This window comes from Diabrotica virgifera, chromosome 1 (genome assembly GCF_917563875.1).
Source record: "Diabrotica virgifera virgifera chromosome 1, PGI_DIABVI_V3a".
Taxonomy (NCBI): domain Eukaryota; kingdom Metazoa; phylum Arthropoda; class Insecta; order Coleoptera; family Chrysomelidae; genus Diabrotica; species Diabrotica virgifera.
Window position 1 is genome coordinate 2626519 of NC_065443.1, and position 26894 is coordinate 2653412.

The 26894-nt window shown below is 30.5% G+C and overlaps 1 protein-coding gene across 1 annotated transcript in view; it reads left to right on the forward strand.

The window, feature by feature from the left end:
* LOC114328012 (disintegrin and metalloproteinase domain-containing protein 10-like) overlaps positions 1 to 26894 on the forward strand; it is a gene marked incomplete in the record, with an annotated part of 957890 nt that overhangs the window by 866357 nt on the left and 64639 nt on the right. The window contains 1 exon segment of the mRNA XM_050649896.1: positions 15833 to 15957. Within this exon segment, the coding sequence (XP_050505853.1) occupies positions 15833 to 15957 (125 nt within the window).

Sequence of the window (26894 nt, forward strand, 5' to 3'; positions counted from 1 at the left end):
TTTTGTTTCACTGTTCGCACTCATTGTAAATATTTACACAATTATTTTATAACAAACAGATTACTTTTATTGAAAATAAGTTATAAATTCAAAAACTTTGACAGCCGAAAACGATAACAAAACATTGCAGCGTGAACATTGCTCCAATTTTTTAGGTTATGTTCGTCTACTGTGTTTAGGAAGCACGCCGTTTTCTCTTTTAAGAAACTTTTTCACCTGTGTTTACGTGCCCCATATATTTTTACCTTTGCAATAGGCCTGTTGTATATATATGTAATATGTTATTCAAGCCTTTTTTAATATGTTCCCATATTTTCATTTAAAAAAAGGCTTTCAGAAAAGAATGGCATCGATTTTATTAAAACATGACATTTTTTTGTAGTTGTTTATAATAAGTGAGCCTTATTTAAAAAGTATTCTATGCATAAGAAAAATAGATACCGCTTTCGAAAGAGTACATTTTCAAGTACCTACAAGCATATTTTTAAAGTTTTTTATGAATTTTCAACAAAGATTATTATTGATCGAAATCTTGAAAATTGATTTAAAATAAAAATCAAAAAAATATCCATTTTTTATCGCCATACAAATTTTTATCCTTTAAAGTAACGTTATGCAATTTTAAATCTAAATGTTAATTAGCCATCTTAAAACGTAAATGTAAAAGGAATTTTAATTTAAATGATTATGTAAACTTTTGTGACAAAAAATATGTGTTGCTCTCAAAACTTGTATTAGTATATTTTAAAACATATTTTTCTAAATTAAATAATTTGTAATTCACAATGAAAATATATTCACGTTAAAATTGATATTTCTCTAAAGGTATTATGTTTATTTCGTACATTTTAATGTTTGATAAATGCCCCAAATGATCGATTTAAAAGTTAGTTAATTTTAAAATGTGACATTTTTGCTGCGCGCCCAATTCAAATAAGCGCCCCTGTTAAGTACTTTAAAAAGGGCTATAGGTTAGAAACGAATCAAGATGCAAACAAAGTTTTTAGTCAAAATGGTAGGACAAAAGTACCTTGATGATTTTTAAATAAATTTTTTTGTTATTATTGCCGTATTTTCCGAAATACAGCACTTTTAATGAAAAACCAACCCTTATCAACTCTTTCTGTAAAATGGAGGGGGTGTAGAATTGTAAACTTTTTTTTATAAAATAATAGACAATTTCAACTACCTGTTCCCAAATTTTCATCCTTCCTTTATTTTTTTTGAGGTCAGATTGTTCTTTGATCGGGCTAACTTACACAGAATGACCAAGAACTGTTCAAACGTTTTAAGCGAAAAATTCTAAGAAGAATATACAGGGTGTAACAAAAATACAGGTCATAAATTAAATCACATATTCTGGGACCAAAAATAGTTCGAATGAACCTAACTTACCTTAGTACAAATATGCACATAAAAAAAGTTATAGCCCTTTGAAGTTACAAAATGAAAATCGATTTTTTCGAATATATCGAAAACTATTAGAGATTTTTTATTGCAAATAAATATGTGGCATTCTTATGGCAGGAAGATCTTAAAGAAAAATTATAATGAAATTTGTGCTCCCCATAAAAATTTTATGGGGGTTTTGTTCCCTTAAACCCCCCAAACTTTTCTGTACGTTCCAATTAAATTATTATTGTGGTACCATTAGTTAAATTCAATATTTTTAAAACTTTTTTGACTCTTAGTATTTTTTCGATAAGGCAGTTTTTATCGAGTTGCGGCTTCTTTTTTAATATGTTTGCATAAAAAGTTTATGGGGGTTTTGTTCCTTTAAACCCCCCAAATGTTTGTGTACGCTCCAATTTAACTATTACTGCGATACCATTAGTTAAACAAAATGTTTTTAAAACTTTTTTGCCTCTTTGTATTTTTTCGAGAAGGCAAGTTTTATCGAGATATGGCTTCTTTTTTAATAAGGTTCAAAATATACCTAAAAATGTAAATCATACATAAATTTTCATATTATTACCAAGTCTTCATAATCGTACTTAACCATATACAAATATGTGGTGGATTTGACAAATATTCAAAATATCTCGATAAAAACTGACTTTTCGAAAAAGTACTAAGAGCCAAAAAAGTTTTAAAAATATTGTGTTTAAGTAATGGTACTACAATAATAATTTAATTGGAACGTACACAAAAGTTTGGGAGGGTTTAAAGGAACTAAACCCCCATAAAATTTTTATAGGGTGTCCAAATTTCACTACAATTTTTTTTTAAGATGCTACTGTCATAAGAATGCCATATGTCCATTTTCAACAAAAAATCTTTATAGTTTTCGATATATTGGAAAAAATCGATTTTCATTTTGTAACTTCAAAGGGTTGTAACTTTTTTTATATGCACACTTGTACTAAGGTAAGTTAGGTTCAATCAAGCTATTTTTGGTTCCAGAATACGTGATTAAATTTATGACCTGTATTTTCTTTACACCCTGTATAGAGGGAAAAAATAATAAAGTTTATGGCGCAGGCGTTACAACTTTGAGTTGTATAGAAATTTTGAAAAACCTGACGTTCTAATAGTATATTATGCAACGAGCATTTCATGATGGTCATTATGAAGCGAGTATGAGGGATACGAAACGAGCCGCTTAGCGGTGAGTTTCGTATAAAGTACGAGCTTCATAATGATAATTAAATGCAAGTTGCATACACGATTTTTTCTATGATCATTCACAACAAGCAAGCAAATTAAGTAGTTTGTCAGTTTGACAGTTTGTTTACATATTGACAACTGTCAAAGCGTATGTATTTGACTCGCCATTGGTCACTGCGCGTGTACTACCTTTATCGCGAATGCCATATCGCGATTCTATTTTTTTAAAATCTGTATCGTAATGAAAATCTGTATCATAATGAAGTTCATTATGATACAGGTAGTGACATCATAATAATTGATATATTATACGCTCTGAGCTTCGCTGGTGTCGCTCCTAGCGGATTAGTAATGCAACTTTCACCTGTAATTTTTAAATTTATTATTTAATTGTTATCGCTTAATATTTACAACGCAAAAAAGTAATTAAATTGTAATCGATTTTTTTAAGATTTTGCTAATAATTTTGACGTTCTATTGATGAAATATTAATTTCTTACTTCGGATACTTTCACAATTATCGTGTAGATGGCGCTAGGATTAATAGATTCATTTATAATTACATATTACGAAACATGAATAGTTATTTATGATATAAGTGTTAAAAGTACACGTTTAAGGCACGCATGTGAAAGTTTGCAGAATAAGCGAAAGCGAGTTCTGCAATTCACATGAGTGCCTTAAAAATGTACTTTTTAACACGCATATCATACAATATTTTTTCTACAAACGTAATTACAGGACAATATCTACAAAAACTTTTATTTGAACTTGACTGACATTCCAATTTTATATTTTTTTGACATTACATCACAATTGCATATACCAGGGGTGGCCAAACTGTGGCTCGCGAGCCACATGTGGCTCTTTGAAGGATTATTTGTGGCTCTCAATAAATGTCCCTGAATCACTTTTAATTTTTGTGTTACATGTCTTAAATTATTGACACCAAATATAAAGGACTAAGTGTAACATCAGGACTCAGACAAGAAGACTCCGTATCAACGTTGCTATTCAATTTGGCCTTAGAATATGTAATAAGTAAAATGTCATCTGAGCTGACAGGAGGCTTCGCGAATCGAGGATCAAATCTATTGTTGGCCTTTGCTGATAATCTAGGTGCAGTCGCTCATTCTACAAGAGATGCGAGAGAGGTGATTTTACAAATCAAGGAAGAAGCAGGTAGTCTGGGCCTTCGAATAAATAAAGAGAAAACGAAATACATGCTAGTAACCCAAAATCCAAGACAGAGAGTTAGGCAGGACATAATTATTAATGACCACAACTTCGAAGTAGAAAAAGATTTTAAATATCTAGGGGCGGTAATCACAGATGACAACCACATATAAATAGAGGTCTCAGCAAGGATAGCTACGTGGAATCGAGAATTATACTCACTATCATCATTATTAAGATCTAAGCTGCTGAAATGACAATCTAAATTAAGATTGTGCATGTCAATTATTCGCTCATTTATTACATAAATATGGAAGTGAAACATGGACTCTACATCAGCGAGAAATAAATATGCAGCTGGTGTTTGAAAGAAGAGTTCTCAGAATGATAATTGGCCTTCAAAGAGATGAATTGACAGGAGAGTGGTACCGCACAGTTGAATTGGTGACTGTGTATGGTACTGAAAACATCGTCAGACATATAAAAGCCAACCGGATAAGATGTGCAGGTTATGTGGTAATATCAGAGGAAAGGAAGAACAGTGTTTTTTAATAAACCAAACGGTAGATCAGTAGATCGTCCCAGACAAAGATGGAAGGATGATGAAGAATCGAAGCATCCTGAAATAGTCAAGGCTGCTTGCAGAATTATTTCCATATTTGAAACAACGATGTAAACCCTTTTATTTCACCTTAAAATTCGTGAAATCCAATCACTGAGAGAAAAATTTAATAACATTTTTACACTTTTTACTGTTTAATTGCGGCTCGCGAAAGATTATAATTTTGAAAAATGGCTCGGACTATCTAGGAGTTTGGCCACCCGTGGCATATACCTACGGTCAATACGAACTGCAGTGCCTTAAATTTTTTTTAAAGCACTAGTGTCTTAAAGTAGCATTTTTAACGCACGTATGGAGTGCTAAAAATTGCTTTTTTAACACGGTTATAGAAAAAAAAACTTAAATTCAGTATTTAAAACGTAAGTATATTTAAGGCATGATACTATAAATAACATATTTAACTTTATTTATAGTATCATGATTTAAGGTATAAAAATATACCACACCTTTGACCAACTAATATTTTTTATAATTAATGTTTTTATTTTTAATTTTAAATTAATCACTTTGACATTTATGTCAAATTTCCAGTTAACGTTTACAGATTTGTCACTACTGGCGCTCGCGAATTTTTAAATATCCCCTCTACGTACGAGCTCACCATAGGCGTAACCAGGGGGGGGTTTTGGGGGTTGTAACCCCCCCCCCATTGGGATGTACTTTGAGCTCTATACGCTTAACACCATAGCCCTCGGAGACCTTCCAGTAGTTGTAACCCCCCCCTTTCAGGTAGTTGTAACCCCCCCCTTAGGATCATCCTGGTTACGCCTATGGAGCTCACAGCCTATATGTAGTATAAGAATAGAAAAAATTCATTAAAGTAGCACGCCTTAGATGAATAGGGTATATAATCAGGCGAGAGGAAGATGCCATAATCACCCATGACACCCTTCACTTTATTGCATTCTTACTTTGTTTTTAGTTTTTGATGCTCTCATAATTATATGAATATATATTCGTATTCTGAATTTTATGCAGAATATCTAATATCTGTTTCTAAGCGTTAAAATATCGACTTTTGCGAAAGCTCTGGCATTAACGGAGTAATTTATTCAGCATCTAACGCAGAGCAAACCTACTATCAATCGGCATTAGAGGAAAATCAGGTAAACATTGCTGACAGACAGGAATGAGCTGGCAAGTCGGGGTGAGATATGTGCTGTTCTTAATGGCAAAATACAACGACAATTTCTATCTCTTGTTAACGTGGAGAGATATTTTATTGCTACTTGTACTTCGTATGTTTTGGAAAGAAAATTACAAAGAATAATGCTTATTAAGAGGATTGGTACGTATTTTCGGCTGCAATGCTATTCAAATGGGGATTCATTTTTTTCGAATCCTGAGAAAACTATTAAGTATTTTTGAAAAATTTAAATGCAGAATGAAAGACTACGTTATTGGCGAGGGCCGAAAGTCCCTGAGAACTTCTATAATGTTTATTTTAATAAGTTACAGGGATGAAAAACTAAGAGAAAATGTAGTGTGATTTTGAATTTCAAATATTTCATTCAAAAGAAACTTTTTATTTATTCTAAGGGACTTTCGGCCCTCGGTAATAATATAGTCTTTCAATCTGCGTTTAAATTTTTCAAAAATATTTATTGGTTTTTTCAGGATTCGAAAAAAATGAACACAATGTCCATGGTAATATTTCCAAATCTATCTTTGTCATACAACGCACTCAGTCAGAATAGAATACTGTCATTCTGTCAGTCAGACAGTGACAATCAGTGACAATTTTAAATATTTGACATGGCATCGAGAATATTTTCAGTTGTTGATTAAATAATGTTGATATAATATAGTGTATTTGATAAATAATTGATTTACTTGAAGACGTGAACTTAATAAAAGTTATTTATTGTGTATTATTTGTGGAAGATACAAGCAGAGAATACATCAGGATAATATATTCTGTGATCCATGTATTTTGTTGTTAAAGATGTTCAAAATTGTAAGTGTTCCATAGTACCAATATATTATTAAAAAATCACTTAAACACTTTTCCTCTTTTCTCGATTGATTATTAGTTTTTGTTGTACATATAAATTATTACAATCACTGAATACATAGTTAGTGAAAAAAAGAATGTGTGTGTACTTTGTACGCACGTAAGAAGTTATACTTCTATTATATGATTTCTTAAAAATAAATATACTTTAAACAGTTTGTTTTAATTTTTTTTAAACACCAAACTAATTTTGTGCTTGCCGCTTTCAAAAAAATAAAAAAAAAAGTATAGGATTGCACTGGATTCGAACTCACGACCTCTCGATCTCTGGCCGAATTAGTCGAGGCATTGAAGCACAAAAAAGGCCTTACTCTCGATTTTTGGCGCAGTAAGACGGATTTTAATGCAGTTTGGTGCGTTGGATTCGTGAGAATGTCAGGAAATTTTGTGAACTATTGTAATGAATAAGAAATCTGAAATTGCATTTGTGCATAAGAAAAATTAATTTCAAAAGTGGGCAACATCCCGATTAATTATTTTAATTATTTTCAATTATTTTTAATCATTTATAAGTCCATATAATAATAGTCTAACATGTCAATAACCATTAATAATAAACAAAAAAATTTCCTTATGTGGGAATCGAATCAAGTACTAATGGGTCCGTAGCTAAATACACATACCGCTAATCTACGCAGACACTTGCTAGACAACGGCGATATTAGGTATAAACAAAACAAATTGGTAAGTAAAAATTGTAAAGAAAATTACTACATACTTAAAGAAATATTCGTAAATAGGTATTACTAATATCTATTAATGTTACTAAATGAAATATAAATATTTTGACGTTTCACAATTTTACAATTCACTTTTAACTGCATTGCCTTAAAATTTTTAAAGCACCGGTGCTTTAAAGTAGCATTTTTCACGCTGCTATGGAGTGCTATAAATTGCATTTTTAACACGCTTATAGAAAAATATATTTAAAAACACTAATATATCCTCACACCTTTTCTGGACTGATACATACATAAATTAAAACATTTAGTAACAAACTCCATAATGCCTGTGTGCGCAGATTACTAAAATTTCACCCTCAATGAAATCGCGCCTAAAGAAATATAACTTCAAAAAGGCAGTATAACTATTAACTAACCTTTGTTGGTTGTTTGTCTTCCCACAAATTTTAAAACGCAACAACCATACATAACCAAACCGTCAACCGTCCACACCACAGCTGTGCTACAGCCGCCATATTGCATAATTTTTGACATGTCCTTTGAACATCCAATCAGAACAAAGTTATAATGCGCATGCGCCCAGATCGTAGGTTTTAACATATAAAAATTCACCTTCATAACGCGCGTAAAGAAGTATAACTTCAAAAATTATCACATTTAATAACTGAATTAATAATTTGCAATTATAAAAATAACAGTTATCCAAGAACATTCAAAAGCCATCTCTTTAAATTAATGATGACATTTTCAAGTAGAATGACATTCTAGTAATGTTTACATATCCATACCAGTGTGAATTTTACTACACGTAATTTGCCATGTAAAGACAGAAAAAGTAGGGATACCCGTAAAATATTTGCGAATTATGTACCGGTGGCCTTAAGGGTGCACGATAATTACAGGGACTAACAAAGAACTTATTTCAACAATATTTACTCATAATTATTATTCTTCTTCTCTGTCACTCTGTTTATATCCACTTCTGAACAAAGGGGTCTCCATGAATTCTCCACTGTTCTCTGTTTTGTGGTATTAGGTGCCATTTGTGTTACTGTTGCCAGTTTCTCTCCACTTTTACTTTGAAGCTGTCTAGTCACCGTTTTTGTGGTCTTCCTCTACTACGTTCTAATGGTCGCCAATGTACAACGTTTCTCGCCCATCTTTCGTTGTTTTGTAGCGCCATGTTTCCCACGCAGTAAGTACCATTTCATTTGCGTAATTCTTCCAATTAACTCTCTGTGTTGTTCTTAATTTATTGTCTAATAACTCTGTAAATGCGTCATGGTCTCCATTCTATAGGTCTTAACTAATAGAATACAACTGTTAAATATCCTTTTAGTTCAAAGACTGATAAGTTTTTACACACTTGAATGAATAAAGGAAAAGAAAATGTAGTATGTCAAAGTGTGTAAATAATTTATTTATTTAGCTGAGCGCTTTCGACATAAACGTCATCATCGGAGATAATGCTAAAATAAAAAAAAGAGATCTTTTAAGAAAAAGAAGTACAAAACTCTTTTTTAGTTACGTCAAATAGTAAAAAAGTACCGCCACGTTGAGGTGTAATCATGTGCATCTTATGAATATAAATTTTAGCATTTGCAATTAAAATTCAAAATTCATATTTATATTCATAAGATGCACATGATTACACCTCAACTTGGCGGTACTTTTTTACTATTTGACGTAAGTAAAAAGAGAGTTTTGTACTTCTTTTTCTTACAAGATCTCTTTTTTTATTTTAGCCTTAGCTCCGATGATGACGTTTATGTCGAAAGCGCTCAGCTAAAGAAGTAAAATATTTACACACTTTGACATACTACATTTTCTTTTCCTTTAAATATCCTTTTACTTGGATGTATTGGTATTTTTTTTTTCAACACAACACTGAGTCTTTCCACTTCTGCCCAAATCATTCGGATTCTTCTAGTTATCTCTACCTGTTGATTCTGTTTGCCTAATTTGATTGGTCTGTTGTGATATTTTGATCTATCAGCACTTTTGTTTTATTTAAATTCACTTTTTAAACGGTTTTCGCATATTCTTACTTAAGCTCCTTTAGCATGTGGAATAGTTCCTCTGTATTGTTGCTTATGAGTACTATATCATCGGCAAATCTTAGATGACTTAAAAATCTGCCTTCGATTTTAATTCCGCGTTGTTCCCAATTTAACTTCTAGAGCACATCTTCTAATACTAGACTGAATAATTTTGGAAAGATAGTGTTTCTCTCTCTCTCTCTCTGTCTAACACCTCGCTTCGTTCTTATTTTGTTTGTTGTTACATCTTCTGCTATATTTATTTGCATAGTTGCATTGTTGTATAGCTTTTAATTTCTATTCTAATCCCCACTTGTAATCACGAATTTTCATTATTGTCATGTAAGTAGCTTCCGATATATATTGTTATGCTCTACTTTATCTCTTTTATTAGATTAATTAGCAAATTCTTAATTTAATTAATCACTCAATTAATTTAATTGCTGCATATGTAAAGAAAACCAAATTCAAATTAAATTTTCAAATAAACTTTATTCTCAGGGCTAATTTTGTATTCGATGCAATACATTTACTTCGTGGCTTCCAGTATCTCTAGTTGCTTACTCCTTCCAGGATAAGACAGGGAAATTAAACACATTCAATATCATATAAATGTAATCTATTATTCAATATGCTGTATAGATAAGATTTAACAAAAATACTAAAATCTAAATTTGTTGCAACAATTTCTTACTTAATAAATCAGGTTTTAACTCTGATGTCTCCTTGTTTTAACAGAAAAGAATTATTTAAAAAAAACTCATTTATTCATACTAAATTTAATAACATTTACTTTTTTCTTTTGAATTGATTACTTAAAGTTGGAATGACTAACTGAGTTATAGAACTGGTCAATAGAAAAAAAAATAGCAAATATGGTGTGGATAAAAACAAGCTCTCTCCGTTTCGACAAATGATTTGACTAACCTTTCTGTTTCTTTACTCCTTCTTCTCCCAGATTGCGTCGTCCTTGATTCTTCCTCACGTACTCTTGGGATGTTGCGACAAAGTCCCTCTCGTCCAAACTGCTTCAAAAACAAACAAATCCAGGACTCGCTCGAATTCTCCTCAGTTTCTCGTTGCTCGATATCCTGTGCAAATATATACCAATCAGCTACTCGTTCTAGACAGAACAAAGGTATCTTCCTCGGACACAGGAAAATTTTACTTCTCAACCGGTCAACAATTTCGTTTCAACTTGATTCTGCTCGCAAAGGCCGATTTCACCACTTTACACTGACTTCTCACTTTTCAAAAACTGGACTGCCCTCTCCCGATATTAATCACACAGTGACCATCTTTTCTCTCTCAAATTCAGACTCCACATTCTCATCCCTTCCACCGATCTTTTTCTACCCAAAACATTCATACTTTCCTTTCCTAAGAAACCAACTTAATTTGTATCCAACTTTCCAATTTGTTAAAATTTTAAGAAACATCAAATTACTATCGTTTTTTCACAGAACTAAACAAAAGGCCTTACATTCTAAACTCAATAAAATCTGTTTACTGTTTAAATCTTCTACGAATTATTTACAAAAATCCTATTGATGCACTTTCCAATATTTTCGAAACCATTGTCTGTAAATCCTTTCAAAAAACCCATTAACGAAAACCTCATTAACGATTTCACCTTCCCCGAAAAAGCACTGTTTATTAACTAAATTAGACTCTATACAATTTTTTGTCATATACAGGGTGAAGAAAATCTATGATCTTGTGGTCCAAGATATAAATTTATTTTCTGAATTTTTCCAAAAAAACCATTCTACAACAATATATAGTCTAAGTTCGTCGTGAAACACCCTGTATAATAAGCACAATGAAATAAACGTAAATATTATTTTGCTACGTAGTGGTATAAAACATACTTACTTCTATTTTTCCTTTTTTTTTTTTTTGTTATTTCTCTGTTTTACTTCCACCAACGAAATTTCAAAACAACCCTCTAGCATTAAATTGTATAAAAAATAAATATCCGGCTTACCAAATTGAAAGGAAACGATGAATCTTAAGTCAGGGAGTTCCCCCTGGACCTGCATTGTCTCTGGAAGATGGAATTCGCACTGCCGTGATTGTTTCCCATATTCCCATCAAAGGATCCAAATCAATTACGAGGGTGAGATGCAGGGGCTCGCTTCTTTTACTTGGGGAGAAAAAATATGGAAGATGCAGACTCTTCGCGCATTTAGGGTACTTAGGTATTTTATTTTTCTTGGTTAAAGGGATCAGGAAGGTGACAAAAATTCAGTCAAAATGTACCTATTTCTTTGATTGTTTGTATTTTCGACTCCGTCAGAAACATACTACAAAATTAACTAACAACTAAAAACCAACATAACATTTAATTCGGTTTCAAAGTATAGTCCAGGGCGCATCTGTTTTGAGATGGACGTTGAGAGGTGACTCATATTTTTTTGCAGAAATTTCTTGGAATTAACTCCTATAATCATAATTGGATTATCCTCCCGCTCAAAAATGTCCGGAACATTTTTTAAATAATCAAAATGTCAAAGAATGAAGGAAAAATTCGATTATTTTCTTCGTTTTTTGATTATAACTTTCAAAGTATTCGCTTTCGAGAAAAGTTGTACTGATATAAAAGTTGCGTAATTAAATTTCCTACAATATAAGATTGGTTACAAATTTTAAAAAATGTCATCCTAGTTGCAAAATAGCAATAATTGCGAAAAAAACATAAAAAAACAAGTATTTGCATTTTACGTTTTTCAACAATTTATGCTACACTTAGGACCTTCATATTTTACCCAGAAAAACTATATAACATATTAAAACAATACTGTAAATTTTATTAATATAGGTGCAATAGATTTTGCAAAATAAATTTTGCAATCCGGCTTTCGCAAAAAAATTCATTTTTTCAAAATGTTGAAGGACTGAAAATAAAGCAGATAGCAAGTTGAATTTTTTTACGTATAGAAGAATACCGTACCTTTCATTTGCAATTTTTAAAATTAAAATCCATTAACTAACACGGCGTCAGGAATTTTTTGAAATAAATTAATTTTTGGTGTTACGCGCAGGACAGCGGTATTTGATTCACACAAGTTGATTTCCACCAAAATTTCTTCCAATCTTTCTCTAATATATTATTTTCTTACATTATATTTTGTTGTGTTTTAATATTTTAATTTCACAAAAATCAAACTAATTTGAATATTGTTTGTGAAATATTGTTTAAACAGTTGCATATGTTTAAAAATAATAAACTTTTATTCTCTAACTTAAAATATATGATCAAAGAAAGTTTTGGCCAAAAAAAGTATTATTTCAAAGGACACAGCATATGTTTTTATTTTGCAATAAACAAATTTATTTATTTATATCGAAATGCACTAAAAATTAAAATTTGTCAATCATTATCAAAGGTCATTGGAATGCCCAATCAGAGCAAACTATCTGCTGTCCTGCGCGTGGCACAAAAAAAATGTATATTTAAAAAAATTCCTGACGCCGTAGTGGTTAACCGATTTTATTATTGTAAATTGCAAATGAAAGGTACGGTATTCTTGTATATGTAAAAAAAATTAAACTTGCTGTCTGCTTTATATTCAGTCCTGCAAGATTTTGAAAAAATTAATTTTTTTACGAAAGCTGGATTGCAAAATCTATTCAACCGATCTTAATGAAATTCACAGTATTGTTTTTTTATATCATAAAGTTCTTCTTGGGAAAATATGAAGGTCCTAAGTGTAGCATAAATGGTTGAAAAACGTAAAATGCGAATACTTGTTTTTTTATCGTTTTTTTGCAATTATTGCTATTTTGCAACAAGGATAACAATTTTTAAAATTTTTAACGAATTCTATATTGTAGGAAATTTAATTGCGCAACTTTTATGTCAGTACAATTTTTCTCAGAAATGAATACTTTCAAAGTTACAATCAAAAATCGAAAAAAAAATCGAATTTTTCCTTCATTTTTGACAGTTTGATTATTTAAACAATGTTCCGGACCTTTTTGAGTGGGAGGATAACTCAAATATTATTATATGAGTTATTTTTAAGCAATTTATACAAAAAAATATGAGTCACCTCTCAACGTCCTAATGTACTAATATTTTTACAGATGAGCCCTGGTCTAGTAGGTTTGTGAACAAGGGAAGCTTTGTTCTCAATGCCTACATTACTTTTACCATCGTGAAAAGTACAGAAACCAATTTATGTCTGCTTTACAGATTTTGAAAAGGCGTTTGATAGATTGTTTGAAATAGTTCCAATGATAGGTTGTTTGGATATCTAGAAATGATTGGAATCGATGATAAAGATCTGAGACTTTTACAACATCTATATTGGAATCAAGAAGCTTTCAAAGAGCATTTAAAGAAGTGTCAGACAGAGTTGTGTGTTATCCCCAACTTCAACGTTTACTCAAAATAATATTTAACGAAGCCTTGGAAGGGCAATGTGGAGTTCGAATTGGGGGAGAAACTGTTAACATCAGATATGCACAGGACACAGGATCATGGCTGAAAGTATCGGAGATTTCAATTCCTTATATATCTATCGATTCACTAGAGAATGCTCGAATAACGGACTTTGCATAAACACAACAAAGAGAAAGTTACTTGTGGTTAGTAAACAAGACGTCGTCGGCTCTATGCAACTAATTGTCAGTAATGAACCGATAACATAAGTTAACCATTTTAAATACCTAGGATGTTGGATAAACAAGACACTAAATCCTGATAAAGACATTAAAACTCGTATAGAAGTTGTATGTATGAAACTTAGATCTATTCTGAGCAATTATCAGCTGAACTGACAAATAAGAATCAAGTTCCTAAAATGTTATGTGTTTCCTGTATAACTATATGGATGTGAAACCTGGATCATGAAGGTTAATATGTTGAACAAATTAGAAGCATTCGAGATGTGGTCATATCGTAGAATGCTCAGAATATCATGGGTTCAACGCATTTCAAACAGAGAAATCTTAAACAGAATAGGTCAAGGCGAAAGTGACGTGATAAAGATGATAAAAAAGAGAAAACTTGAATATCTGCGGCATATAATGAGATGATTGATTGATTCGACCGTTACTTGATGGAAGTTCATTTTATCTAACAATAAAACACTGAAAACGAATGTTTTCTATACTTCTACAAAATTTATTACTATTTGACTACATCTGTTTCGGCAGAGTGCCTTTCTCAAGTGATTTAGTTTACTATGTGTTTGCCTTTTTTGCCTTTGACTGAAGAGGTTGAGGAGTAGGGAGCTGTTTGCCTCGAGTTGGTCATTCAGAATTATATCTGTATTTTTTAATTTATTAATTTCTATAGATTCTAATAAAGATGGATACATACACACATAGACACAACTATACATAGACACAACTATACATAGACACAACTATACACAATTCATCATCCCATCCTACACAACACAAATTAGCAGCCTACCATAGCATGATACATAGACTGACAGAAATTCCCATGTCAAAAAATATCTTCGAAATAGAACTGAACATCATTAAACAAATAGCAGTAGACAATGGCTATAACTAACAAACAATAATAAAATTTTAAACCAAAAACTCCATAAGAAAGCCCTGAAATTAGTCTATCCACCACCACAGAGAGAACCCAGTACCTTCTGCTCTATCACATATACTGGCAAGATAACAACAGAAATAGCCAGATACATAAAAAAGAAAGTAATAACACCAGCTTTCAGAACTAACAACAACTTAAGCAAATATATTAAGAACAATAAAAGCCGAGAGAGAAAGCAACTACAGAGTGGTGTGTACAAACTAACGTGTGGTGACTGTCCGAAAACTTACATAGGTCAAACTGGCAGAACTTTTGACAAACGGATAGCAGAACACAAAAGGGCTTTCAACAATAGAAAAACAGACACTTCTACATACGCACTTCACCTTCTAGATCATACCTAATCATTCTTTTAATGAAGGGTTTCAAATTCTGCATATTCAAAATAAAGGCCCTAAGCTATCTTTATTAGAATCTATGGAAATTAATAAATTAAAAAATACAGATATAATTCTGAATGACCAACTCGAGGCAAACAGCTCCCCACTCCTCAACATCTTCAGTTAAAGACTTTAAAAAGGCAAACACATAGTAAACTAAATCACTTGAGAAAGGCACTCCGCCGAAACAGCTGTAGTTAAATAGTAATAAATTTTGTGGAAGTATAGAAAACAATCGTTTTCAGTGTTTTATTGTTAGCATATAATCAGAGATAGCAGATACTGGATACTGCAGTTAATACTCAACGGAAAGATCGACGGAAAAAGAAGAATTGGTCGGAAGAAATATTCATGGCTCCGAAACCTTCGTCAATGGACTGGCTTATCAGCAGATGCATTATTACATGCTGCGCAAGATCGAGAACGATACAGGCAAATTGTCATGGAAAATGCCTAAAATTTGGGCACGGTACTCAAAGAAAAAGATTTAAAATATTGACATAAGACATTTAAAATATTATCCCTTAGGAAATGTTGTATTTTATTTTGTAGAACTAATGTATTTGAACAAGCACATGCTGTTCTGCAAAGGTCTGATGCGGCACTCATTTCGGTCCTTTTTTCAGATGTGCCATTAGGGCCAACTAGTTCGATTATTGAACCAAAAGTTAGATCTTTTTAGTTTATTAAAAGTTGGATATAACCTAACGTAATATTTTTTATATTGTTTCAGAGGAAGATTATGACGCCTTCTGTCTAGCCTACATGTTCACGTACAGAGACTTCGAAATGGGCACTTTAGGACTGGCGTGGACAGGAGATTTGAAAAATGCCGGAGGTGTATGCGAAAAGAACGGGGTAAATATATTTTTCTTGCGTAAAACGTTAAATATTTATTTAAATTTCTTATGATTTTCTGTCAAAATTCGTAAGATTCTAATGTTATTCATTGACAGAAAAGTTATCATTCGATAATCTTCAGGAATCAAATTTTGTTTATATTTAAACACATTATAGACGATTTCCTGAGTCCGGTTATGAAATTCGATTTCCTTTAGAGTTCTTAAATTTTTAAACTATGACAACGCTATGACATTATTCTTCCTATATTCCTTACTCCTGTTATCTTTCCCTGTATTATCAATCTTAGCATTTTAGGTATATAGTCTGGGCTGATTATCGGAGAATAGGCCATTTTTGGGAAAAGTTATTTACCAGCAATTTTATTTACCAGGAAAGTTATTTACCAGGAATCGAATTATAAGATCCTATATATTAATAATATAGGTATGCAAAGTCCTCAGATAGTGTGCTACTTTTTTTATAAACAAAATGTCGCCCGAAAATCGTGTTTTTTTCAATTATTGCTCTAGAACTCCGAAGATTTTAACTTTACAACAAAAACACTCAAATAAAAATTCACCGTGATTAAATTCTGCATAGAGACGTGTTTCTCCCGATCTGCTCCGACGAAAATTTTCCTCGGAAAATGCGGGTTTTCCCAACAAAATCTTTAATTTTCAAATAAAGTTTTAGATAAGTAATTATTTACCAATAATTAAATAATTTGGTGACTTAAAAGCCTTCTTGGTTTAGATTATAGTTCCACAAGCTGGTGAAAATTAAACGAATATTTTAGCAACAATTCAATTGTTAATTAATAATTTACGGTCGCAATAATAACCAAAATAATTATGATGCACTGATCAAACTTTGAAATCTTATAAAGATGAGATGCCTATTTAACATTTTGTCGACAAAATATAATTTTTTTATTTTTTTGCATAATCTTTAAATGTTTAAAAAAAAATAGTTACAAACAAATTAACGTTTCTCAGAAAGTTTTTATTATATTATAATTTTAAAAAATAGCTAAAATGCGCATTTCAAATATCTTGAAAATGAATGCTTTAAAACTTTTTTGCAACCATTTGCAAAAAAGTTATGAAACATCAAAATAAACATACTATTACTACGGTGTTAATAATTTTTTTTAATTCTTTCAAAGCGTAGAAGTGAGTTTAAAGTACAAGCTAATTATTTATAAAACAATATCGATTATCAGCTTAATGGTTATATTTTAATTAAAGATTATAAATATATTTTTTTGTAATTTACACGCGCGAAAGTAGAATAATACAGTACCGTAGCTACCCGCCCACATACACAACTCGCGCGAGTTTAAGCGTCTCAGTCGCTTCGAGTGAACATTTTATCTCCGGCTCTGTATCAAGCCTACTTTCGCGCTAAAAATTACAAAAAAAAAGTATTTTTAATCTTTGATTAAAATATAACCATTGCACTAATTTTTTACATTCTTTGTGAGTAATTAGATTGTACCATAGACTCACTTTTAAGCTTTGAAACAATTAAAACAAACTATAAACAATGGAGATATCGTATATTTATTTTGCTGTTTCCTAACTTTTTTGCAAATGGTTGGAAATTTTTTTTAAAGCATTCATTTTCAAGACCTATGAAATACGCATTTTAAGTATTTTTTAAAATTAGAATATAATAAACAATTTCTAAGAAATGTTAATTTGTTTATAACAATTTTTTTTAAACATTTAAAGATTATGCAAAAAAATGAAAAATTTATATTTTGTCGACAAAATATTAAATAGGCATCACACCTTTATAATCTTTCTAAGTTTGATCAATGTCTCATGATTATTTTGGTTGTTATTGCGACTGTAAATTGTTAATTAACAATTGAATTGTTGCTAAAATATTCGTTTCATTTTAACCGGCTTCTGAATTTATAATCTATACCAAGAAAGCTTTTATTTCACCAAGCTATATAATTATTAATAAATAATTACTGGGCCAAAAAATTTATTTGAAAATTCGAGATTTTGTTGGGAAAACCCACATTTTCCGAAAAATTTTCGTCGGAGCAAATCGGGAAAAACATGCCTCTATGTAGAATTAAATTGGGGTGAATTTTTATTGAGTATTTTTGGTGTAAAGTTAAAATCTTCGGAGTTATAGAGCAATAATTGAAAAAAATACGATTTGTCGGCGCCATTTTGTTTATAAAAAAAGTAGCACACTATCTGTGGACTTTGCATACCTATATTAATAATATATAAGATCTTTTAATTCGATTAAAGCAATAAAATTGCTGGTAAATAACCTTTCTTTGTACTTTACTAATTAGACCAACGTATTATAACTATTTTTTTTTCAAAATTTAAAGATTATGCAAAAAAAAAAGAAAAATTTATATTTTGTCGATAAAATATTAAACAAGCATCTCATCTTTATAATCTTTATAAGTTTGATCAATGTATCATGATTATTTTGGATATTATTGCGATCGTAATTTGTTAATTAACAATTGAATTGTTGCTAAAATATTCGTTTAATTTTCACCGGTTTCTGGAATTACAATCTATACCAAGAAATCTTTGATGTCACTAAGTTATTTAATTATTGATTAATAATTACTTACCTAAAACTTTATTTGAAAATTATAGTTTTTGTTAGGAAAACCCGCATTTTCCGAGGAAACTTTTCGTCGGAGCAAATCGTGAAAAACCCATCTCTATGCAGAATTTAATTGCGGTGAATTTTTGTTTGAGTGTTTTTGTTGTAAAGTTAAAATCTTCGGAGTTATAGAGCAGTAATTGAAAAAATACGATTTGTCGGCGCCATTTTGTTTATAAAAAAGTAGCACACTATCTGCGGACTTTGCATAACTATATTATTAATATATAGGATCTTATAATTCGATTCCAGCAATAAAATTGCTGGTAAATAACTTTTCCATGAATTTTGCTAATTAGCCCAGAGTAATATCACTGTCCTCTCATAATCTGTGAAGATAAAACTGTCTTATTTTTATTGTGTTCATAATTTCGTATTCTTTGCCCATTTCTCGTATACTAATAACGGGGTTAATTCCTGTTTTTAAATCTAAAAGCGAAAAATATCAAGTAGCAGGACAACCTACAGGGTAGCGTGTTATTAAAACATCTTCATCAGATGAAGTCCACAAATTCAAACCCAAATTATAATCTCCAAATAAGTAAAGGATTCGTGAAGGGTGTATCAGGATATTAGGATTATGTGTGTAGTACAGTGGTTCAAAATGGATGTTCATAAAGATACACATGAGCTCATTATAGTTATTTATGATATAAGTGTTAAAAGTACAATTTTAAGGCACGCATGTGGAAGTTTAAGGCACATGAGTGCCTTAAAAATGTACTTTTTAACACGTATATCATACAATATTATTTTTTCTACAAACGTCTTATATATCAACAATTATAATTTATTCATTCTCAATTACAGGACAATATCTACAAAAACTTTTACTTGAACTTGACTGACATTCCATTTTTATATTTTTCTTGACATTACATTAAAACTGCCTATACTGTCAATATGTAAATCGTAACAACGATACAATAACATCTACTTTTATTGTTGTATATTCTAACAAATTTTAATAGTTTTTTTCTACAAACGTGTTAAAAATGCAATAATACAGTTTAAATTAAATTTTAAAAAACCTTTTAAATCACCTTTTTCAAATTGCGCAAGTTGTACTATTAATATTAATGTTAATAAATGAAATATAAATATTTTGACGTTTCACAATTTGACAATTCACTTTTAACTGCAGTGCCTTAAAAATTTTAATGCACTAGTGCCTTAAAGTAGCATTTTTAACGCTCGTATGGAGTGCTAAAAATTGCATTTTTAACACGGTTGTAGAAAAAAATCATAAAATAGCGAAAATTGCATATCTCCTAGTAGTCTAGGTTAAAAACATACGAGATTGGATATACATTGTTTCGAATGATTTGTTCAGAAAGACCCAAAACAGAAAAGAATTTGCCAAAATTTTTATCTCCAAAAAGGAGATAAAATACTGTAAGACACTTAATAGCAGTGACTTCAATTATCTCAGTTAATATATATCAAATTCAAGCCAAACCTAAAAACATTTCTTATAGTGTAAGAGATATTTCTCTGTTACGACACCATTTCCACACAACGAGACCATTATACATATTGAGCTTGACAATACGAATGGTCTGTGACAATACACTCCGCAACAATAACTACGCAGTAAGAAAAGTGACTTAGCGATGAACAATTCAAGTTTCGAACAATCTCGTGACTCCATTGAAATGGGGCCTAATTAATTTACAGGTGTTTACTTTTGACTTATTGTCGTCGGTCTATGAGGTGGAATTATCGACGTAATGGCGGAAAGGGATCGTTTGTCACGATAAACGCAGAGTTCTGTGGCTAAGATTATGTGGAAATACACTGCAAGATAATCCATTAGGTATTTAGCCCAATAAAATAAAATAAAACCAAAATGTAATTCCGTACAGGTTGGAATAAATTTTTTATTAAAGTTTAGGTCAAAACAAAAGATATTTTCAAGAAAGTATATGATTCATATGAGGGGATCATTGTTTAAATAATTAAAAATTGGTAATTTTTGCAAAAAATTTACTTTTTTAACGGCTGCGGCAATACTTGTTTTTATTAAGCATTTTACAATTTTTTTCTGCAAAGATGAAGGAACAGTCTTTTATAAGAGACTTACTAAATTAAATTTAACCCTTAATTTATTTATATAATTGTAAATGAAAATTGAAAAACAAATTTCCAAAAAAATATTATTTGCAATATAAATAAGCACTATAAAATATTTTGTTTTGGATAAAAAGTTGCGCTATGATATCACTATAAATTAACAAAAAAATTGGTTGATAAATATTGAGTAGTTTATGAGATATTTAATTTGTTTATAAAAAATTACCATTTTTTCAATTGCAAAAACGCGGTTGTTGCCGATAGAGTATACAAGTTTTAAAGGTCTCATTTTGTTTGTTTTTATGTGTATTTTCGACAAATGTATTGACAAACTAAAATTTTAATTAAACACCCCTTCAAAATGGCGTTTGAAAATTGGTGTAATTTGTTTAAAATTTGTTTTTTTTTTTTAATAATATCACCGGGATTAAAAATTTTGAAATTATTTTTTCATATTCGTGTTCCTGGTAGTTTTGGACACACTTACAAAAGAAAAAAAAATTCTATATCCATTTTTTGCCGAGATAGCTTTTCCAAGTTTAAAAATTCATTTTTTGTTTATTTATCAATATTAACATTTTAAAGTGCGTTAGTCCATCTATCAACCCTACTACTTGACAATGTCATTAACACGTAGAGTTAAAATTTAAGAATATTTTAAAAAATAATGATTTTCGTAGCGACCTTAACTGAAAACTTTTTGCATGAAGAGTGGTGCAATAGTACTTTGCAATATCTTCTTTAATAATGGACCAATTTCAATGTTTCTTTTTAGTTTATGGTAGTATATAAAAATAGTACATGTAAATGACACTTTTAACAATAAATATTCGTCAATTTTTTATAAACAATTTTTTTTCAATTTTTTTTTCTCTATTTAGATGTTATATAAATAAAAGTTGACACAAAAGATTTTTATAAAAAAATAATAATACTGAATTAGCATTAAAATTTGTTAAAGGTTTTTTTTCTTTGTACTTTGTATTAAAATATATTTTAAAATTAATTTTATAATCTTTTTAACAGGTAATACACTAAGGGCCGGTTGTTCGAACGCTAATCAACAACGATCACTATCAAATATTTAATTACTGTTACAACTGTCAATGTCAACTTTGGTTGGGTTGCTGAAAACATAATTGATTATAATTATGAGATTAGTTAATCAATTAACATAACAATTATTAACATAATTGATTAAATAATTTCATAATTGTAATCAATAATTATGTTTTCAGCAACCCAATCAAAGTTGACATTGACAGTTGTGACAGTAATTAAATATTTAATAATGATCATTTTTGATTAGCGTTCGAACAACCGGCCCTAAGAATTGTGTAATTTGTTAATTTTTATTCACTTATATACATAATATATTGTCCTCCATTATTTTTATATATTTAATTTTGTAGGAATTCACATTATTTTTGCGAGATTTTGCCAATGATTTGTACAAAGAACAAAGTTTTTGTGATTCTTTAACGAAATTTTACTATTTTGTTAAATTTTTAAAATAAAAATTTGTTTTAATGCTCTTTTGTGATTATCTTTGGTGCCAATGTTATTTATCACAATACTAGACAAAAAAAATGTTTTGAAAAAAAAAATGTTGATAACTAGTTAATGATTATTTATGGCAAAATGGGTCATACAGATGTTATTATTTTTATATGCTACCCCAAATTAATAGAAAATATTGAAATTGGCCCATATTAACGGAGATATTGAAAACTACTCCTCCGCTAATTTTCAGACAAAAAGTTTTCATTTAAGGTGCTACGAATATCATCTTTTTTTGTTAATATTCTACAACTTTTATTATGTTCATAAATGACATTGTTAAGTATTAAGGTTAATAGATGTTCTCAGTTACTTTTAAATGTCAATATTGATAAATAAACAAATTATGAATTCTTAAACTAGGAAAAGTTATCTCGGCCAACAATGATTCTAGAAATTTTTTATTTTTTTGTGGATATGTCAAAAATTACCTAAAATACGAATATCGAAAAATAATTTAAAAAATTCTAATCCCGGCGATGTTATTAAAAAAATAAGTTAAAAACAAATCATACCAATTTTCAAACGACATTATGGAGGGGTGTTTAATTGAAATTTTGATTTGTCAATACATTTATCGAAAATATACATAAAAGCTAAACAAATGAGACCTTAAAAACTTGTATACTCTATAGGCAACAACCGCGTTTTTGCAATTGAAAAAATTGTAATTTTTTATAAACAAATTAAATATCTCATCAAATACTCAATACTTATCAACCAATTTTTTTGTCAATTTATTGTGATATTATAGTGCAACTTTTTCTGTAAAACAAAGTATTTTATAGTGATTATTTATATCGCAAATAATATTTTTTTGGAAATTTGTTTTTCAATATTGATTTACAATTATTTAAATAAATTATGGGTCAAATTTAATTTAGCAAGTCTCATATAACAGACTGTTTCTTAATCTTTGCAGAAAAAAATTGTAAAATCCTTAATAAAAACACAAATTACCGCAGCAGTTAAAAAAGTAAATTTTGTGCAAAAATTACCAATTTTTAATTATTTAAACAATGATCCCCTCATATGAATCATATACTTTCTTGAAAATATCTTTTGTTTGGACCTAAACTTTGATAAAAAATTTATTCCAACCTGTACGGAATTACATTTTGATTTACATGTATTGTAATTTTATTTGATCGGTCTAATTAGTCTAGTCGGGATCTAAAGAAATAGGTACTAGAGGTTAAATATATTGTGTTTATATGGGATCAGCCACTGTTGGTTATAATGACATTTACATTTTGACCTAAAAAGATTTGATCGTTCGATTACCACTTCGGAAATCGTTTTCAACAAAGATTATTACGAAAATTGTGTCCAAAGAGTATATAACCGTCAAAGTGTTGAGGAGGTTGTGTCTTTTCAAAATTGAGGTTTAAAACTTGGCCATGGTGTTGTAGGCCACAACCATGCTTAATGATAATAAATAATAATTCTCGTTGGAACTTTACCGCGCTGAGCAGATGAGACGTGAATTATAAATTGTAAAATCCTCTCATCTTCCTTAGTCTCAGCATCCGTTATGGCTTGCAAATTGTAGAAGCCTCGGAGGTGTTACCAGAGATTACCAGAGATATCCATTGTTTTCAATCTGGTAGGATGTAGAGTTGTAGAGTAACATTTTTTGGTGTTGTTTTATGTGCTATTAGATTGAAAACCTAGTCTTTTGCTAGTAGTGGCCGCTAGGGCATCCTTGCCATTTCGTTCGTCGCAATCCGTGACTGCACGCCGGGGTTTGTCCTAGTTGGGTCAGAGAGAGCAGCATATGTGCCTCCTGATGAGAGACTAATAAGTTTCGAAATAATTTCGTAGAAATGATTGCTGCACTCTCTGATTGAACTGGAATAATGATGCGGCTGTAGTTTCGTGTTGCAACGAAATTGAAAATGGTTATTCATTTTTGATTTACATGTTTACTCTGATTGGAGTACGAAGGGAACCATTCTCGTTGGAAGGCTCGTTGGAACTTTACCGCGCTGAGCAGATGGGACGTGAAATGTAAATTGTAAAATTCCCTCATCTTCCTTAGTCTCAGCATCCGTTATGGTTTGCAAATTGTAGAAGCCTCGGAGGTGTTACCCGAGAAGGTTCCCTTTTTTCAATCTAGTAGGATGAGAGTAACATTTTTTTGGTGTTGTTTTATGTGCTATTAGATTGAAAACTTAGTCTTTAGTCCTATCCCTTTTTAGTTTAGATAATAATATCGTATGGCATTTTTGCCGGAGAGATCCTTTCGGATTGTTCCGGCGCCAATTACATATTTAACCCTGTTTCAAGTAACTAGTGTCGATGTACACTATGTAACAACTAGCTGATGATTTTCTGTTGGAGTGAATGAAAAGGGAGTGGTAAACTCCAACAGAAGTAGTAAAGAAGAAGATCTACTTAATGTAGCCAAAGGACAAAAATGTGTGGCTTCTCCGTTGAAGAAGCTGGAGTAACTAAAATACAACTTTGTAGTAGTATTTGTATGGAAGGATGCCAAGACAAAGAATATCGAATTGATACAGGACTAGAGATGAGAAATCATTAATAGATAGATATAACTTGAATGGCTAGCTAAATATGTATGAGAAGGGCCACTTGACACTCAAGGAAGGATTCGGCCAATTTGCACGGCTATTTTTGGCCAGACAATAGATTAAAGGAAGTGACAATGATGGCTCGAAAAGAAGATATGAAGATAATGTTCAGAAAATAGATAGAGTAAATATAATAATATACTGAAAATAGAATGAATTTTTGGGCGCCAGAAGAAGGATAACTAGGTTAACGCTCTTCCAGGTATTCTACGCTGCTATAGAGTATGTTAAATTTGTAGTACAAGTATGTGAAAAGTTATTAAAGATTATTAAATTATAAAATATACTACTAAAAATAAAGGAGTAATAAGAAAAAAAAAATCACAATAAATGTATATTTATTGAATGTAACTACTAGATCTTTTTAACAACCTCTGAGTTAGGACAAGTAACTAGTGTGTAACTCTAACATGACAGGAAAAAGTGATACTAGTGAAAGTCAATTACAAAATCATCATACAACTATGATCTAAGAATACTCTTTATAAGGTTAGAAAAACTGACTACGGGTACCTCTAATACAGGAAGTACAACTTACAACTAGGTTAGTAGAACCCTCACCAAATAATAATTGTACGTTTATAATACGTACACCTTAATTAAATACTACCTGATACTATATATAACATATAAATACCTCACTGTGAGTGGGACAGGCACAAGCCTTATTGAATAAATAAACCTACGAGTGGATACACAGATCCTTTTCCTAACTCGTGGTTTATAATAGTAATAATAACAAGTGAAACCAAAAACTAATCTGAGGGATTAGAATCCAGAAGTTCATATGAATTTAATAAATTAAAGTTAAAGTTAAATAAAGTTAATAAGTTAAAGTTAAGTAAAGTTAATAAGTTCAAGTTAAATAAAGTTAATAATTACAATTTTGACTAATATGTGAAGTTAATTTTTAAAAATTTAATTAAACATATACTAAAATAATGGAATGAGTTTAAATAATTATACAAAAGTGGAACACAGCCTAAAAATAATCAAGATAAGAGTACCGACTACTATTATCAGGGAAAATATCTGAGCTCAGAAATTTATACCTTTATAGATTGCAGAGTGTTGGGGAACGCTATCAATTAAATATTATGTTGTAAAGAAAAAAAAACCTATAAAAAATATAAAGCAGGAAAAATGTGTGTGCAATTGAACTATAAAAAAAAATGTACTAAATATCACAAAACCAGTCTGTCTTTAATAAGAGCACAGTAAATGTTCCCAAACAAACCACTCTTTCCTAATCTTGAAGTTGATGTAATGAGCACCCAAGGGTGCTAACTCTCGCTAGCAGCTGTCCTGCTGGAGGTACAGGAGAGGAAGACTGGTAGAAAGCAGCTGAAGGTACTCAAAACTGTTGGAAAGCAGCTGGAGGTACTCAAAAAAAGAAAATGTGGAAATAATCCAGGCTGGTCGCCTATTGATTGTTTCTCTCTGTGTGGTCTGGCCTTGGTGTTGTTGTAGGGTGGCTTTAAGATTTCATGGTAGGTGCTAAAAAAAACACAGTGTGGTGTTACTACCAATCTACCAATGTCAAAAAAAAGAAGCAAGAGATACGAGGAGGTGTTTTTATTCCTATGGGAATAAGAAGAAATAGGTCATTAAGTCCAAAAACTTGAATGACTAGACAGCTTGACCTTTTATCAGGTTGCTATCAGATGACCTTGGTCAAATAACACAAGTAATTTCCAATTGAAATACAAAATATAATTACTGTGAAAGAATATTTTATTATAATATATACACCGGTATATAGATATATTATACAAGGATGAAATATAGTAAGACTAAGCGATGGATACTTATTTGATCATCGTTCAAAAGATAGGAGTTCTGTAGACTTGAAAGGAATATAAAAAATGGAGTTTAAATTAGCTCTATTTTCCAACTGGAAGCACAAATTAACAACGAATATTGAATTATCTCTAGATGAGTTTGATCCATGAAAATAAAACATAAAAACCATGAAAATAGACTATGTGAAACTTAGTTAGCAAATGTCAAGGACTTCCAAAATGGCTGAATAAAATACTTAATAAAATGTGTATTTACCGGGGTAGAACTCATTGG